The 15,417-nt window shown below is 37.5% G+C and overlaps 1 protein-coding gene across 2 annotated transcripts in view; it reads left to right on the top strand.

Moving 5' to 3' along the window:
* Positions 1 to 1,389: 1,389 nt before the first annotated feature.
* The window catches only part of PTPRN2 (protein tyrosine phosphatase, receptor type N2), a 583,516-nt gene continuing 569,488 nt past the window's right edge, over positions 1,390 to 15,417 (top strand). For both annotated transcript variants that reach the window (XM_017728914.1, XM_017728913.1), the window contains exon 1: positions 1,390 to 1,407. In XM_017728914.1, coding sequence (XP_017584403.1) covers positions 1,405 to 1,407 — 3 coding nt within the window. In that variant the 5' untranslated portion in view covers positions 1,390 to 1,404. The remainder of the gene's footprint in view (positions 1,408 to 15,417) is intronic.

Here is a 15,417-nt window from a genome sequence, read left to right as displayed (position 1 = left end):
CAGAGGGTTTTGAGCCTTTCAGTTCTTTTTATAAGGACAGCTTACATAATCCACTGGACTCTCTGGTAAATAGAGGTGCTGTACTCTGTGCTTTCATGGAGATAGGCATGGCTGGGGAGAGAGGATTTGCTGATGTGTTTGGATCTGGTGTAGTTCCTGGCTGGTTTCTTGATGCAAGGTGTGGAAGAGTTTAAGAGTGTTTAATAACTCCATATATCCATTTATAAACAGGGTATTTCCCAGGAAAATTAAAAGGCTTAATTGTGAAAATGTGTTCTAAAGGGCAGTTTTTGTGTCCAAAATACAGCTTCATTCTTCAGATTTTCTCCAGTCCTAGCTCTTTATCTTTGTCAGAAAATAAAGAAACAACTGTTTGGGTTAACAAAGTGAGTGCCCTTAACAGTAGCAGGATATTTCATAGTGCTTTTGAACTTGATCCCTGTCTCTGTGCCCCAGTGTGGAATGACCAGAGCAGAGGCACATCTTGCCCATTTCCGTGCTGCCTTGGCAAGTATCAGTGTGGGCTCATTTCGTTTGAGGACAAAGGGAGTAATTGCTGTTGTCTCAGTGTCTGGTTGGGTGACACCAAGGGGACAGAACAGTTTGGTGACAGGGGAACAGTATCCATGAAGATGTGTACAAGTGAAAGAGCTGGGATTGCCAACCTGGATGAAGTTTCTAGGGTGAAGTATGGAGCTGGTGTAGCAGGGGCTCATCAAGCAGCAAGTTTGGGAACAAATTTCCTATTTTAAATGGAAAAAATCCAAGGATATTTTTCATAGACCTATACTGATTTGTCAGCTCTTTGTGAGGTATCAGGGTGTTGGTAGGGATGGCTTAATTTATAAGCCTTTCTCCAAGGAGTTAGTGCTCCTGAAGTCTTAGGCATGGTCAGTGGTTGCATTTACTAAATCCAAACTTAATTTGTGCAATTTATAGGCTGATTTATAGGCTTCTCATTGCAGTACTAATATTGTTAGGATGCTGTTGGTTTCTTGATGTATATTCTTGTAGGGTATTGCAGCATTACTGTGCTGTGGTATAATAATGTACTCAAAATTAAGAGAACATGAAGTCCCTCAAATTACTAAATGAGAGAGACATGCATGGAAAAAACTGAACCCTCAGTAGAGGAATGAGGGAAGGAAAAACATCAAAGGTTATTCTGGACATAGCCAGTCAGTAAGATGTGCTGTCTAATAGGACCTGTTCTGGACTTTCTCTACTGCCCAGTTTGAACTCCCAAGGCCAACCAAATCTCTGACTCTTGCTGAGCATTTAACAGGTCTTCAATATGCACTAATTATCCACAGTTTGAAATATGTATTAATTTTTACCTTTCTTTTGGGTTTTTAGGCTGCCTGTTTGAGGATGACCTTTGCAAGTCTTTTGAAGTCTGTGTAAATGGTGAGTCTTCAATGTTTTCTTTGATGATTGGTCTGTCCTCCACTCTGTAATTGCTATATGCTTGATTCAATAAACAAAATAGATATGTGAGTGAAAAGAAGGAGAAAAGGAAAAGTACCAGGTATGACTATTCTGGTCAGCAGTTAGGGGAAATTTAATAGATATATAAATAAATAAATATTCTTTCAACCCTGAGCAGAAACATCTTTTATATGAAATAGATTGTAATTTAATTAAACACACTGAAATATGCTAACATTTAGTTTGTCTTAATATGTGTGAAAATAACTGTTTTGTTACCTTCAGATTGTTGTTCTTTTTAGAGGATGATGTTGAGTAATTATCAGTTTCCTCTTCTTCAGAAGATTGTTATATATTATAATAAGAAAGAAGGTCTCAAAGGAACACTGCAGTTGTTCATTATACTGCTTCCTTTTTCTGTGATTTTACTTGAATTATGCAGAAATAGCTTTCTTCTGCTGTCCTTCACAATTTATTTTCAGTAAGTCAAAAAAGCCAACACAACGTATGAATGGGGCTAATGGAAAAGTAGGAAAGACGTTTTCTAATAATAGTTGAAGATTGTTAATGTGCTATATGAAATCATTTAATTCCTGATGAAGGACAAAGGATGTTTAGAGAGAGATCTTTGAAACAATAACTGTTGTAAAATACATGTATACGTGATGAAAGGAGGAAGGGAGTCATTTTAATAGTGTCTTTTGACATGGGAATATATGGAAATATGTAGATCTGTAATTACGGGGTTTAATTTTTTAAATTAAGTATTGTATATGAAATTTTTGTTTGTGAATTTGTATCATAAAGAAGGAGTTTTGTTTTCCATCAAACAGAGAAACAGTAATATGGGTCTACTAATAAATTAAGATATTAATAAACTTTATCTAATGAACATTTACGAGTAAATGAGATTAAATTTCCAGTACTGTTTAACATCAGACAAATGTGAATTTGTAAGAATACTGTGTTGACAATTCCCATGATTGACACCAGCAAGGGTAGTGACAGATTTCTACAGTGGTGCATTTTGCTAACTGTCAGTATTTTTCAGTGCCTCGGCTGGAGTCTTCCCCAGTACAAGCAGATTTAATCAGGTTTAATCATAGGCCACTGTTACATGTGGCAGACAATGCATAATGGGGAATTTATGCAACAGATGATAGTAATGTCTGTAACTTAAGGTCTCTCTCTTGTGAAGACTTTGCTCTTCCTATAAATGTAACTTCCTAACTTCTTGCTCTACCTATTTTCTTAAATGAAGATGCAGTTTCTAAAATCTCCATGTGACACTCATTAGCATGCAAAATTAAATTATAGAAGTTTTATTTTTGAATTTGCATGGACCTTTTCTGTAGATCTACTCATATTTTGGCAATACTCACTTAAAGAAATGTCAGTAAAGAATAAGCCAGTTGCTCAATAATATTTCCTAATGGCTGATCTTGTTTAAAAAAAAAATACTTGCAGAGATTCTGTCAACATGTTTAAGGCAACTGCAAAGTATTTAATTCTCTTTTTTTGCCCCAGCTGGGCAAATGTTGTTTAGAGTGTACTTTGAATGCTGTCCTTGATACAAGTGAAGATACACCATTCTTGAGAAAATAAACAGGATCTTTGGAAGATCATACATTGAAGTACTAAAAATCTATCAGAATTTACTTTTTTTATATGTACCAGAAAGGAAGTGGGCCTCTTGCATCTGAGCAATCCTTTACATTTTTCCTGCCCAAACTGCTGCTGAAATATTTAATATATCCTGATATATTAAAATGTGAGCACTTTGCTGGGTTGAGAGCTCAGGAACTGAAGTTTGTGGAGGTCACTGTGCTCAGAAGCAGAGCTTACTTTGTGTATTTCAAGGTCAATGAAAAGCTTTGCCTCCTTTCTTGTCACACGAGTAGGTATTTCTGAAGGACAGTGTGAAAGTGGGTAAGAAACAGCAGCTACTTTTCTGTAGCATCTTTGATGCACCTGTGATCTGCAGAGCTGCTTTTGACTCCTGCAGGAAGGCTGATAATTTTGATCTTTTTCTCTGCCTCCAGTGGAGGCAACTGAACTGACCACATCTTCAGAAATAAAACTAGATTTTGCCTACTGAAGACATAAATCACAGTATTTGCTATCTCACATTATGTCATCAACTGTGGACTTCAAGTGCATTTCATGCATCAGACTTGTAAAAGCATAACCAAAACACCAACAACGGAGCTATTTCTTAGCTTAAAAAAACCCCCCTACTCTTCTTTCCTTCTCATTTCTTCTGAAGAGAGATTTTGACTGAAAGATTTTGATAAATGTTCCTTTGCTTGAGGAAAAAATTGGTGTTGAAAGAATGTTTTCTTTATTGTTAAAAGCAATGTAATAGAGTTCTAAGATCTCATATAAGCACCATAACTAAGATAAGCCCTGCTTACATCTGTTTAGGTCACATGCCATTTTTGCAGGGCAAAGGACCTGCTGTAATAATGATTGTTGACTTTTCTGCCACTTTCCCTCATCGTATAAAGGTCTCTTTTGGCTTCAGTGATGGGTTCGCACTTATGTTTGTTTAATAGCTCCAGCAGCATTCATGCAATATTAATTTATTTCCACAAACCTTTTATCAGTTTTCTGAGCTGCACTGACTCATCAAGTGGTTAAAAAGGAACATATTGTTTCATGTTTATTTTAATGGCATAAGATTAAGCCAGGCAAAAAGACTGAATTAGTTTTCCTGGACTCTTCCTCTGCAAAGCCAGGACTTTGAGAGGTAAACTGACTTAGATGTCATTTATTTATCTTCTGGTACATCATTACCTCTTTCTTAGAGTTGGAGGAGCTGACATTTTTACCTATCTAAAATGCTTGAAGCTTGAAAGCCTGCAGCTAAAAAGACTTGATAGGAAAGGTGAGTAACTAGAGTCTGTGAGCTGCAGACTCTAGTAGGAAGTTACCTGGCATACTATAAGCTTGGAAATGCTTGTCCCCCAATAAATGCTCAGAAGCTGTTACAGATGCAACAGGAAGCAAATAACATCTTAATTAAACAAGATATATAGAAGGAAAATAATAATATGAGGAATAGTATTTGCAGTGAGGATATGTGTAGTGACATAGCAGGGGGTAAAGAGGGATATGGCTTCCACACGTTCATGTACATTTTGCTGTCTGGGTTAGAAGTTAAAGCAAAAGAATTTGCCCATGTCTGTATTTTTTCCATAACAGTTCTGCCTAGAATGTGTTTGTATGAAAAGGAAAGAAAAAAGCATCAAGAGGGAATTTTTAAAGGATCTCTGAGACAGAAATCCTTTGCTTACCCTTGAACAGTCCTTGTATTTATATACTAAATTTAGTACAGCTGGATAAGTGGGAATATGTCATGTTTTGTTTTGCATTTTAAGTGATAGATAAAGCAGTTCATGTAAAACATCAGCTCGTATATCTTCCTTGTTGGAAGGTTTAAACAAACTGGCTCCTGAAAGCAGCAAAACAAAGACAAGTTCTTATTCTTTCTCATGAAATCATGCTACTGAATTCTAGCAGTGCCACTGGGAAAGACACTGTGTGGTACAGATAAAAGTGTTCATTTCAAAATAACCATCCCTTATTGCCCTCTTTAGTCCCTCTATTAAACTGCTTGAACTCCTCATTTAGAAGGGTGGCATTCTTTCCTTTAGCTTTAATCTCCAGGTATTTTGCTTCAGAAAGCAGCTTTGTGCTGTGTTTTATGTGAGCAGGGATACCATGATATCTTTGCTCCTATCAACAGATCCTTTATAAATCAGGGCAGTTTTATTTATGAAAGAGGTTGTGGCTGCAAGCCTCCTTCCTGCATGAAATCATAATGGGGTTCATGCAGACGAGATCAGATAGTAGAAAACAACTCTGTGAGGCCAACCAAGAAAAGTTTAATTAAATGCAGAGTTGGCGCAGAGTGCATTGTTAAGTCAAGCCTCACTGACAAACACCAACCTTCTCCTCAGAAGACACGGTCTGATGTCTGCAGCAGTGTTTGAGGAAGCTGTGCTTCTAAAAAGCTGGGCAAACAGCCCTGCACAGCTGAATCAATATTGCTTTATGTATGCAAGCTGCACTTGTTAGGAGGGACTTAGGTTAGCACAATGTGTCAGAGGTACCCAGGCATTGCAGTACAAAGTCATGAACCTTTCCAAGTTTGGATCTCTGCAGGTAGTTCAGAATATTAACACATTTTCTTTTTCAGCTACAGAGCTCCTTGAACATTTGGAATGTAAGTGATTGCATGTGCTGGTGATGAGCCATAAACGGTAAACATGTGCTACAGATGATAAGGGAGAGAAGTCAGGATCCCTGAAATAGTTTCTTGAACTTAATGTGTTATGCTTTGAGGTTTTCCAGACCATTGCCTTGTAGGATGGGGTTGCAGAGGGAGATGCACCTTGGCATTGTTTAGCTAACAGATGTCTGCAGCAACATCTGCATTTGCAAGGCACTGCTCTCCAAAAGCTATTGAATTTTTGTCAAATGACACTATAAATCTGGGCCTAAGCTTTCCGAGCCCTTTCAGTAAGCATCAGTGCTTGTTATAACTAAATTCAGACTTCTGAGGAGTAACATTAAGTGGTACCTCTGCATGCACTTGCTTTATTGTTCGTAGAGAATTTCTGTGCTTTTCAAAGATGTGGGGATTCTTCAGAAATAACTGAAGTTCTAATACCACCTGATGTAATTTCTATCTGAATTCTGAAGTAAATGGGAGTGCATGGATGTTTGCATTAAAAACCTGACCAATTATTTAAATATTGGGATTTACTTCCAGTGATTCTTCCATACCACTTCAAAGAAATAATGGGACTTTTCTGTCGGACACTTAATTTTTTAAAATATGCTTTGAATAAGTAATGTCAGAAGAAGTCACAATCTTGTGTGGTATTCAATGAGTAAAGCTTAAAATCTGCCATTGTATAATGGTATTCTGAAAATCCACGTCTTTAGAAGTATTTACACACTTCATTCAACTGAAATCAAGGGTGAGTTAACACCTAAATATTCCTGAGAATCTGTGGTTATGAGGATGGTGTCTTATTAGGAATATTTTACATTTCTTAAGGAAATACACACACACACTGTTTGAAACAAGTCTGTGGAAATAAACACCAAGATTGAAATAGGCTCATTTTTTTTGCTTCCCACACTTGTTCTTCATTAGGCTATATGGCAGTTATGTAATAGGAGCAAGTACATAAATGAAGTTTGTTTGGGAGGAAGACTCCAATTTCCCATCAGTCTCTGTCCTTCTTTGTTAGCTCTCACTTCCCCTGAGCTATTTGAGATATTGGAGGTGAAATATTAACATTTTAAAGTCTTAACAGAAGGTTAAAATGTCAGTGCAGTGATGACTTCATCTCCTTTACTTTGAAACAGTGTGGTGGGGTTTTTTTTCCTCATTGAAAAAAGGCCCATCTATCTTCCAAACTATGTATTTGTGTCTTGTCTTTGTCTCAATGTGGCTTTAAAATAGCTGCCTGTGTGATGGTGGGATAGAAACACCCAGCACAACTGGCATTAGAAATGGAATAGTGATCAAAGTTACAGTGAAGTTACACTCCTCTTAGGAAAAGATGTTTAGCATGATAATGCAACTGTGGTTATCCACTGTCCCAGCTGCCAATAAAAACTTTTTTGTGGGAGGTTCTTTTTGTGGAGAATCTCAAGGTGCAGCTCCTGCAGGGCAGAAAAGCATCACTCAGACTTCACCGGCAGTGTGCTGTTCAGCACCACGTATGAGAGGCAGCCATAAATCTCCCATCAGCCATAGATAATCCTTTATATTCCCATGTCCTGTGCTAGTAAATAAGTCTTGGAGCTGCTGAGTGCTGCACAGTGTTATTTCATGTGGACAGACCTCCTTTTGCTCAGAGCTCAGGCAAGAACTCTGCTGTGTTGTCACAAGGAAGCTTTAGTTCTATCTTAATGTTGTAACTTGTGGTAGTGTATTTTCTTGCTCCAAATATGAAAGCATTGGCTTTCACAGAACCATTGTAAGAAAATTGTTTGACCAGTGTGGTTTTGAGTGATTTTGGGGGCATTTTGGTGTTCAATTCAAGAAGTTTGATTACAAGATTTCACCTCTCCACCAGCAGACTGGGGGAATGTGGGGGCTGTGTGTGGGAAGGTATGACATCACCAGAGAATAACCATAGTTATTTGGTATCTCGCTCTATTCAAATTATGCATTTGTGGTGATAAGGTGGATGAGTCTCTAAAATACAATGTAATGATCTGATATTAAGTAGGATTAAAATTCTGAAATTTTTGGAGTTGCCTTTTCTTTTCTTTAGATTCAGTATTTCTCCCTGAAATATTTGAGATGATATGAAATCTTCAGCCTTACGAGATGTATTTATTAAAAAAATCAAACCAAATCTTACTTTTCTGCTGTTTTTTAGGAACATGTAATAGGCTTTATATATACAGTTTAGGGTCACTGAACATGTATGTTATGCTAACGTGCTAAATGTTTCATGAAAATATATTTGTGTATTAGAGATACTGTTTTTATCATGTATGTTATCAGTGTGTGGTGGACTTCTTTGTTTACTGTCTTTGGGTAAGCAGCACTTTTATTGGGCATGTTCAGAGATGTTCCCTATTTCACTATTGTATTACATTTAAGAAAAACCCCAGAATTTTAACATTTGAGAGGCCATGGAAAAGTACAGCCTGTTTGATAAAGGCATTAGGGATTCTCAGTAGGGTTTGAGCCTGATGAATGATGAAACATGAGAGCCTGAAAAGGACAGTGTGGTCTGGAGAGAAGAAGAGAACACCAAGGGATAATGTTCTGGCAATGAGGTGGAAAGCAAATGAATCCTGGTTTGGAGTGACACTGCAGCAGTGAGCCTCTGCTCTAAATCCATCATAGTTTGTCCTCTTCTTGTGTCAAGGGACATTCATGAGCATGGTTTACTTCATGATTAAGATTTTTGAGTTATAGCTTTTGAAAAAATAGAATAATAGGCAGTTTTTTTCTTTAACTGTTCACCTTTACTAAGAAAAAACAAACCAAAACACCAATTAAAAAAAAAAAAAGCATAAAAAAAATTATGAACAAAAAGTAGTAACAAAAATTGTCAGAAGAGAGGAGATGTGAAATTGGTGAGTTGGCAGTGACAGCTACACAGCTGTATTGTGATTATTGAGCGGCTCCAGATTTGAATGAGAGATGTCCTTTTTTCCTGGGCTTAAAGGGTATCTTTCCTGCTTAGCATTTAGATTGTTTAAAAATGTGTAATTCCAAAAATGAAGTGCTTAACAACTACTTGCTTATTTTGGGCTTCATCTATTCTCTGTCAGAAAGGAAACTGGTGTTTGCCTTTGTCCCCCTGAATATCAGTGACTATTGTCTCAGTGTAGCAGTAGTTAGTTGGTCAATCAGATTTATTACTGAGATGCTTTGATAATTAACTGAGGCATTGATGGGAATGTCTAAAAGAAGACAGACTAGAAAACTTTAAACCCTGCCTGGGAAAACTGTGCTTTTTAAAATATTGATGCTGCTTGTGTCTTTCTTTTTGGAAACTTCAGTAATCCTGTCTTAATAGTACATAAGCTTAAGATATGAGGTCATGAATCAAATATATTTTCAAAATGTACCAATTTTGCAAGGACTTTAATGAATGACTTGACTATTCACTCTCTGCATTTTCTTGAGTGTGTAGGAGGCAAAGATGTAGATTTCTTAAACATATTCTGAATAACATTCTTTTGGATGATTCTTTACAGCTACAAGTTTTCTGTGCAGAAGATGCCATGTATTTTTTCCCTGTTTTTCTGTCTTTTTTCTTCAAATGTTCTTTTAAAATCCTTCTGCCTGTTTGCTGCCCAAACTGCATCCCCTGACTGCTATTGCATTACAATAATCATTTAGTGAACACCATTTTGTTTCTGACTTCATAGTGTTTGACAAGCACTAATAGTCATTTGACTCTCAATCTACCTTTAGACAGTAAACATAATAGGGAAAAAAAGATTTATGGTTTTCAGGGGGAGGATGTTGTGGTCCTGGCTAAGTAGCTTCTCAGAGAATAATAGGAGAAATGAGTAGAAAACCTTACAACATGGATCACCTGAAAGTGTATCTACTGCAGCAGAGCAAAAGTGGTAACAGTCTTTGCATGAAATAGGGATTTGTTTTGTCTCAAGATAGCTTGGGTGTGAAAAATACATACAGTAATTATTGACATTCATTGTGTCAAGTAAGAAGCCAAGGAGGAGGGGAGGGTATTACTTTATAATGTTCTAAAGGAGATGCAAGCTTATATGCACATGAAAAACATAAATACATAATATATAAAAGTACTTTTTAATTACCACTGTTGTTTCGAATACATGTACTAAAGAGATTAAACACTTGCTTTTCAAAAAAAAAAAAAAAAAAAAGAATGTAGAAGTTTTTTCCTAAGCTGTGTACCTGCTACTCAGAGTCCTTGATTTGGATTGATTTTGATGTTCATCCAAAGTGAACTAGAAAAGATAAACCTCTTTCTTCTAGTGCTTAGAACAAATGCTTTGTAATAGAACTGTGAGAGGCTTTTATTGTTTTATGTCCTCATTTAATAAACAAGAACAATCTGAAAGTGAACTAATTATAGTGCTGTTGATTAACAGGTAAGACCTGTTAATGAAAAGTCATCCTGCATTATATGCCATTCCAAGCCCTTAATTTAAAAAGAGTTTCCTTTCATTCCCTCCAACCTCCATGGCAACAGCAACAAAAGTTCCTCTAGAGGTAGACAGAACAATAAATATATTTTATGGTCCCAAACTATTTATTGTAATTTGGTCTTTACTAAAATAGGTTTGGCTGCTGCTCTGCATAAGTTGAGTAAGTTGGTAGCTTTTGCTGCTATGTCAGCATGTTCCTCTAGTGCCCTGTGGTAGGATCAGTGTGATTTAAGGCTGATAACTGCAGTGGATGTTGAGGCGAGTAAGGGATTACAACATTTAATGTTTGGACTCTTAACTCTGCAAGGAGCAGCATCTGTCAAATGGAAAATGCTGTTGTTTGTAATGTAATGCAGTAAGCATTTGTGTTAGTAATGAATTTGCAATATTATGATAAGGTTGAAAATGTGTACCTAATTTATTCTGTTTAATGTTAACACTTTTAAGATTGTATTTAGTCTTTCAACTGCATTATCTCGAGTCTTCCAGAGTTTAGATTGTATCATCATAGTTTTTTTCCTGTAAGTAAAAATACAGGTATGATTGTGACCAGCTGCACACTGTGTGATTTTTCAATGGCAAAACCGTCTATTTTTGTCTCTCTCTATCTGTTATTGAGCTGCAATTGATGATTTCTCTATCATAAACTCTATACTAGATGAGAAAGAGGTGCATTGCCCAAACAGAAACTATAATGTGCTGGTGGGGAAAAATAAATTGAGGGGAGTTGAAAACTACTGAGACCTTTGTTCAGATTTTTTTCTTTGCCCTGTAGTCCTCTCTCTTTACTCCACATTATGCTGCTGTATCGCTGTTTCTGTGAGGTTTAGATAGAAAAGGTATTAGGGGACAATTTGATGAATGGACTTTTGGATGGCAAGACTGCTAATAATTTCATAGTTTATTGACCACTTATAGAAAGCAATCTGCAATACCCAGTCACAGTGGAAACAGTTTAAATGGCTTGTGGATTTCCAAAATTAAATCAGTTTGTTTTCTTTGGAGGAGGAGTAGCTTTCAAGGTGATAGTGTTTTGTTTTCAAATTTTAATTAGTTTTCTAGCTTTAAGTAGTAAACTTGACTGCTTCTTGTTTACTGTGACTTAAAAAAACCCCAAACCTTTCCAAATTATAACTTTCCTGTTAGTCTTCTGATTTAATCTTTCTTTCTAGGATGTTGTTTCACTTCCAAGTTAGAGATGTGTAGATTTACTAGATTTCTACAATAATTAAGACTTCCTACTTTTCTGACAGCCTGCCTTCATATTAGTGGAATTTTGGTGATGGCTTATGCTGAGTAATTTAGTGGAACAAACTGTTCTTTCACTGACAGTAGCTGTTAGAAAAGTTTCCTCTCAATTTTTACCTGTAATTTTGATTGATGTCTTTGATGAATGATTGCTTTTGAAATATTTGACTTTTAAACTCTTTCACTTATTTTTTTTTCTTACTTAAAAATTTCTGTGAAAAATAGTTGGAGAAAAATGGATCAATATACAGTTAAGAAATACTGGTCCTGTTCCATGTCTCAAATTATTTTTAATTAATTTCAATTTTGTTATGGTAAATCTAACTTTAGATGTCAAACTTCCATGCAATGTTTTTGTTACAAATGTTTGAAGTTCAGTCTAATACTAAGATTTCTCTTCTCCATTGTCTTTGTGCTCCTCCAGTTAAGAGCTCCCCCACCAAACACCTGAGCCAGAAATTATTATAACTGAAGTAATGGAGAGCTGGGCAGAAAAGGATCCCTCTTTCAGCACTGTTTTTCTCAGTGGTAAAGGGTTGATGGATGTGCCTAATGTTGCAGTACAAATTATAAATCCATGTTCACTAAAAAGGCAGTCAGGTAGTTAGTGCCCATTTCGTATCTCTGGATCCACTGCATTCACAATTAGAACTCAGGCATTCTTGCTGGGCTTTATTTCAAATATCTCAAGAGATTTATCGTAGCCCCAAAATGTTGGTTGTTCCCCTCCCAGGAATAAGGTCATTGATTAAAATTACTTTGTTATTCCATGAAATATTGCCCTTCACATATGATGCCAAAAAAGATTTACTTGTTTCAGTGTATTTTGTTGGCATGGTAATTGAAAATAAGTTATGACTGGCATAGAGGTTAATGGCATATTTTAGAAGGCAAGAAAGCTGGAGCTTCAAAAATGCTATTTCGTCTCAAAAATCTGTGGAAAGAATTGGTCTACCTGAACGAATCCTTTTTCTATTCCCAGGCATCTCTTGACCAACACATTAACTGATTCTTGAATTCTGAAGATGCCATAGTATGTTGGTTTAGAGTTAAATTTCTTCATAGTAGCTGGTATGGGGCTGTTTTGGATTTGTGGTGGAATCAGTGTTGGTGATTTAGGGATGTTCTCACTGCTGGTGAGCAGGGCTTGCACAGTATGAAGGCCTCTTCTGTTCCTTGCACAACCCCACAGCGAGGAGTCTGGGGAGCAATAGACTCTGAGAGACCTCTGGAGTCTGGCAGGGCTGACCCCAGCTGGCCAGAGGCATGTCCCACACCCCACGATGTCATAACCTGGGAGCTGCTGCTCAGGGACTGGCTGGACATCAGTTGGTTGGTTGACTGTTTCCATCTGCATAATTTGTCTTTCTTGGGTTTAATTCCTTTGGTTTTGTTCTTTTTCTTTTCATTACAATTTATTATTATTTTATTTTAGTTATTAAAATGTCTTATCTCAAATCAGGAGTATTCTTGCTTTTATCCTTCTGATTCTCTTCCCCCCATCTTGCTGGGGGGGGCAGTGAAAAGCAGCTGTGTGGTGCTTAGATGCTGGCTGGGGTAAAACATGACATGGTTTCACAGGGCTGCAGTGGCTTGTGAAGTTGATGTTGTGGTTCCTACCTGCTTTGCTAAGACACGATTCCCACAATGATGCAGGTCAGCTGGCTCAAATAATACCTTATGATTTCTCCCCAGTAATGGGCAGAATGACTTCATTAGTTCATCACAGACCGAAGGAAATGACAGTTCAAAATTCTAGGGCTAAGGGTTTTGTCATGCATTTCATTCATGTGCAGTAGTACAGGAATAAATATTTCCCTTTTTTAAACTGGAATGTCTCCATAGTAGATGTAAATGGGAAATGGGCATTTGTTAATTAAGCTGCAGTAATTGCAAATTTCAGTGCCACTGCAAGCTGCCTTCTTAGGAACCATGACAATGACATTAAGCATTTGCTAAACAAAATCTGCTCCTGTATGTCATGCAGGTCACATCCTGTTTGCTGTTTAAAAGTTATTGGCACAGGTAGAAGATATTTCATTAAAAACAATGAATAAACAGAGTTTTCTTCATCTGAAATTGGCTGTTTTCAGAAGTATAGTTTTTAGATGGAGAAACAAGTGGAGGGATAAATAGTTTTATTCTCACCTTTTCTTGCCTATTTTTTTTTTTTTTTAATCTAACCCTGCCTCTTCAAGCAGAGAAATGCTTTCTAATCACACTAAAGTAAAATCTCTTCCATGGCCACAAAGAAAGCTTACAAGGAGCCATTTATGGAGGTCTCCTGCAGGACATTGGGGACCATGGTTTTGTGTATCTCTCTCTGTCTCACAGAGGTGGAAATGTTAGTTCTTGCTCCTAGAACAGTGATCTGGAATAATCTCTGCTCTCCCCATGGCATCTGGTCGTCTTGCAGGGGTATGGGGAGGAATTGTGCAGCCAGGAAAAGATCAAAAGAGTGTTTAATCAAAGTGAATTAATCTTTAAATAAGCTTAAATAAACTTTAATCAAAATTTATGTAACAGTATATCAATACACACACTACAGAGAAAGCTTTTGGATTTAAAAAAAAAATCTGTATGTAATACCAAATCCCCTGAGGTTGAAAATTGTACTCAAGTAATCGGCTATGAAATACCTCATTTTCAAAGTTCTGCTAAACTTAGTCTCATCCTAAATTCATGTCCCCATGACTGTTCTTTATGTTGTCTGCACTATGCAGGAATTGCTCTGCAGTCTGTGAGCCCCAAGCTGATTCCTGTGCTGGAAAAAATTGCATGTTACAGCTATATAATCAATGACATAGTCTAAAATCACCCCATTAAAGGAGAAAAAAAGTGCAAACAATGTGAGAAACTCATATATCTGTATAGATAGACGATTATGATGATATGTGAGGTTTTCCTGGTGGAAAATACAAATTAATGCAGGTAATTTATTTTAAAAAGCATTATCCTTTGCTAGACAAGGAGATTTTGTAAGCAGTCTAACATACTTGCAGAGGAGCAGAGCCATATGTCACTGCAGAAGGTCTGTCCTTTGGCTTCAGTAAAATGAGAATGTGAAAGATTTTATTGCTTTGGGTGTTAATACAGGTCATAATCAAGATGAAACCGAATTATCTACAGTATCAGTGTGTGAGATACTGCATTTCAAGTGGCAGCAATTTTATGGGGGAACAGACTGATTTATTTTTACTTGTTTACTGCCTGTGCCCGTGAGCCGTGCTGTCTGCGAGGCTGGGTCTGTGCTCTGCACAGGTCTGAGCTTTGTGTGCCCAGAGCCAGCTCTCCCCCATCTTACACTGCTGCACTTGAAGTAACTCTAAAAATATTCATTAGTGGCCATTTTTATGGAAGGTGAAAGAGAATCTGAGTGAGGCTTTAACACCTCATACTTTAATTTTTTGCTGTTGATAATATCTGAATCAACTTCAACTGAGGAATGCAGCTCTTTCTCTCAAGGCTGAGAAGAGGATGATGAGATGTTCTGACTTCAGTTGTCCTTGCAGCAGATTTGGCACTGGGGACAGGGGCAGCAGAAGTTGTGGTTTGCTCTTCTTTCACCTGGGCCACAGTGAGCTCTGTTTTCCAGAGCTCCTCAGCTCAGCATTGTTCTCCATTTGACAATGCTGCCCTTGCCTTATCAGAGCAGAGTCTGACTGTGACCTGACACCTTTTCGCCTTCCCAGAGCCTGGGATCCTCTCTGTGAGCAGCACTTGCTCCTTGAGGGAAGAGAAGCCGATTTATTTTGCAAATCAAGTGTGGGGATGCTGAAAAGATCCTGAATGGGGGAAAAGTGGTTTTTTTAGGACTGTGGAGGGAGCCTGGAGGCATGCACAGGATGGAGGAAGAGGTGAGGGAATCCCAAAGGTAATAAAAGGCTGGGGAAACCTTGGCTTCCTCCAAGCCTCCTTCCCATGCACATCCTCACCTTTCTTTCCCTGGATGTCACCAAAAGTGAAATTTAGTTTTGCCTCCACAGCTGAGGAACTCTGAAGCACTGAAAGGAGCTTCAAAGTTGGGTAAGGAGAAGACATGAAAAGGACACGGGG

The sequence above is a fragment of the Corvus brachyrhynchos genome, unplaced genomic scaffold, assembly GCF_000691975.1.
Source record: "Corvus brachyrhynchos isolate BGI_N302 unplaced genomic scaffold, ASM69197v1 scaffold52, whole genome shotgun sequence".
NCBI lineage: Eukaryota > Metazoa > Chordata > Aves > Passeriformes > Corvidae > Corvus > Corvus brachyrhynchos.
This window is presented reverse-complemented; position numbering and strand designations above follow the sequence as displayed.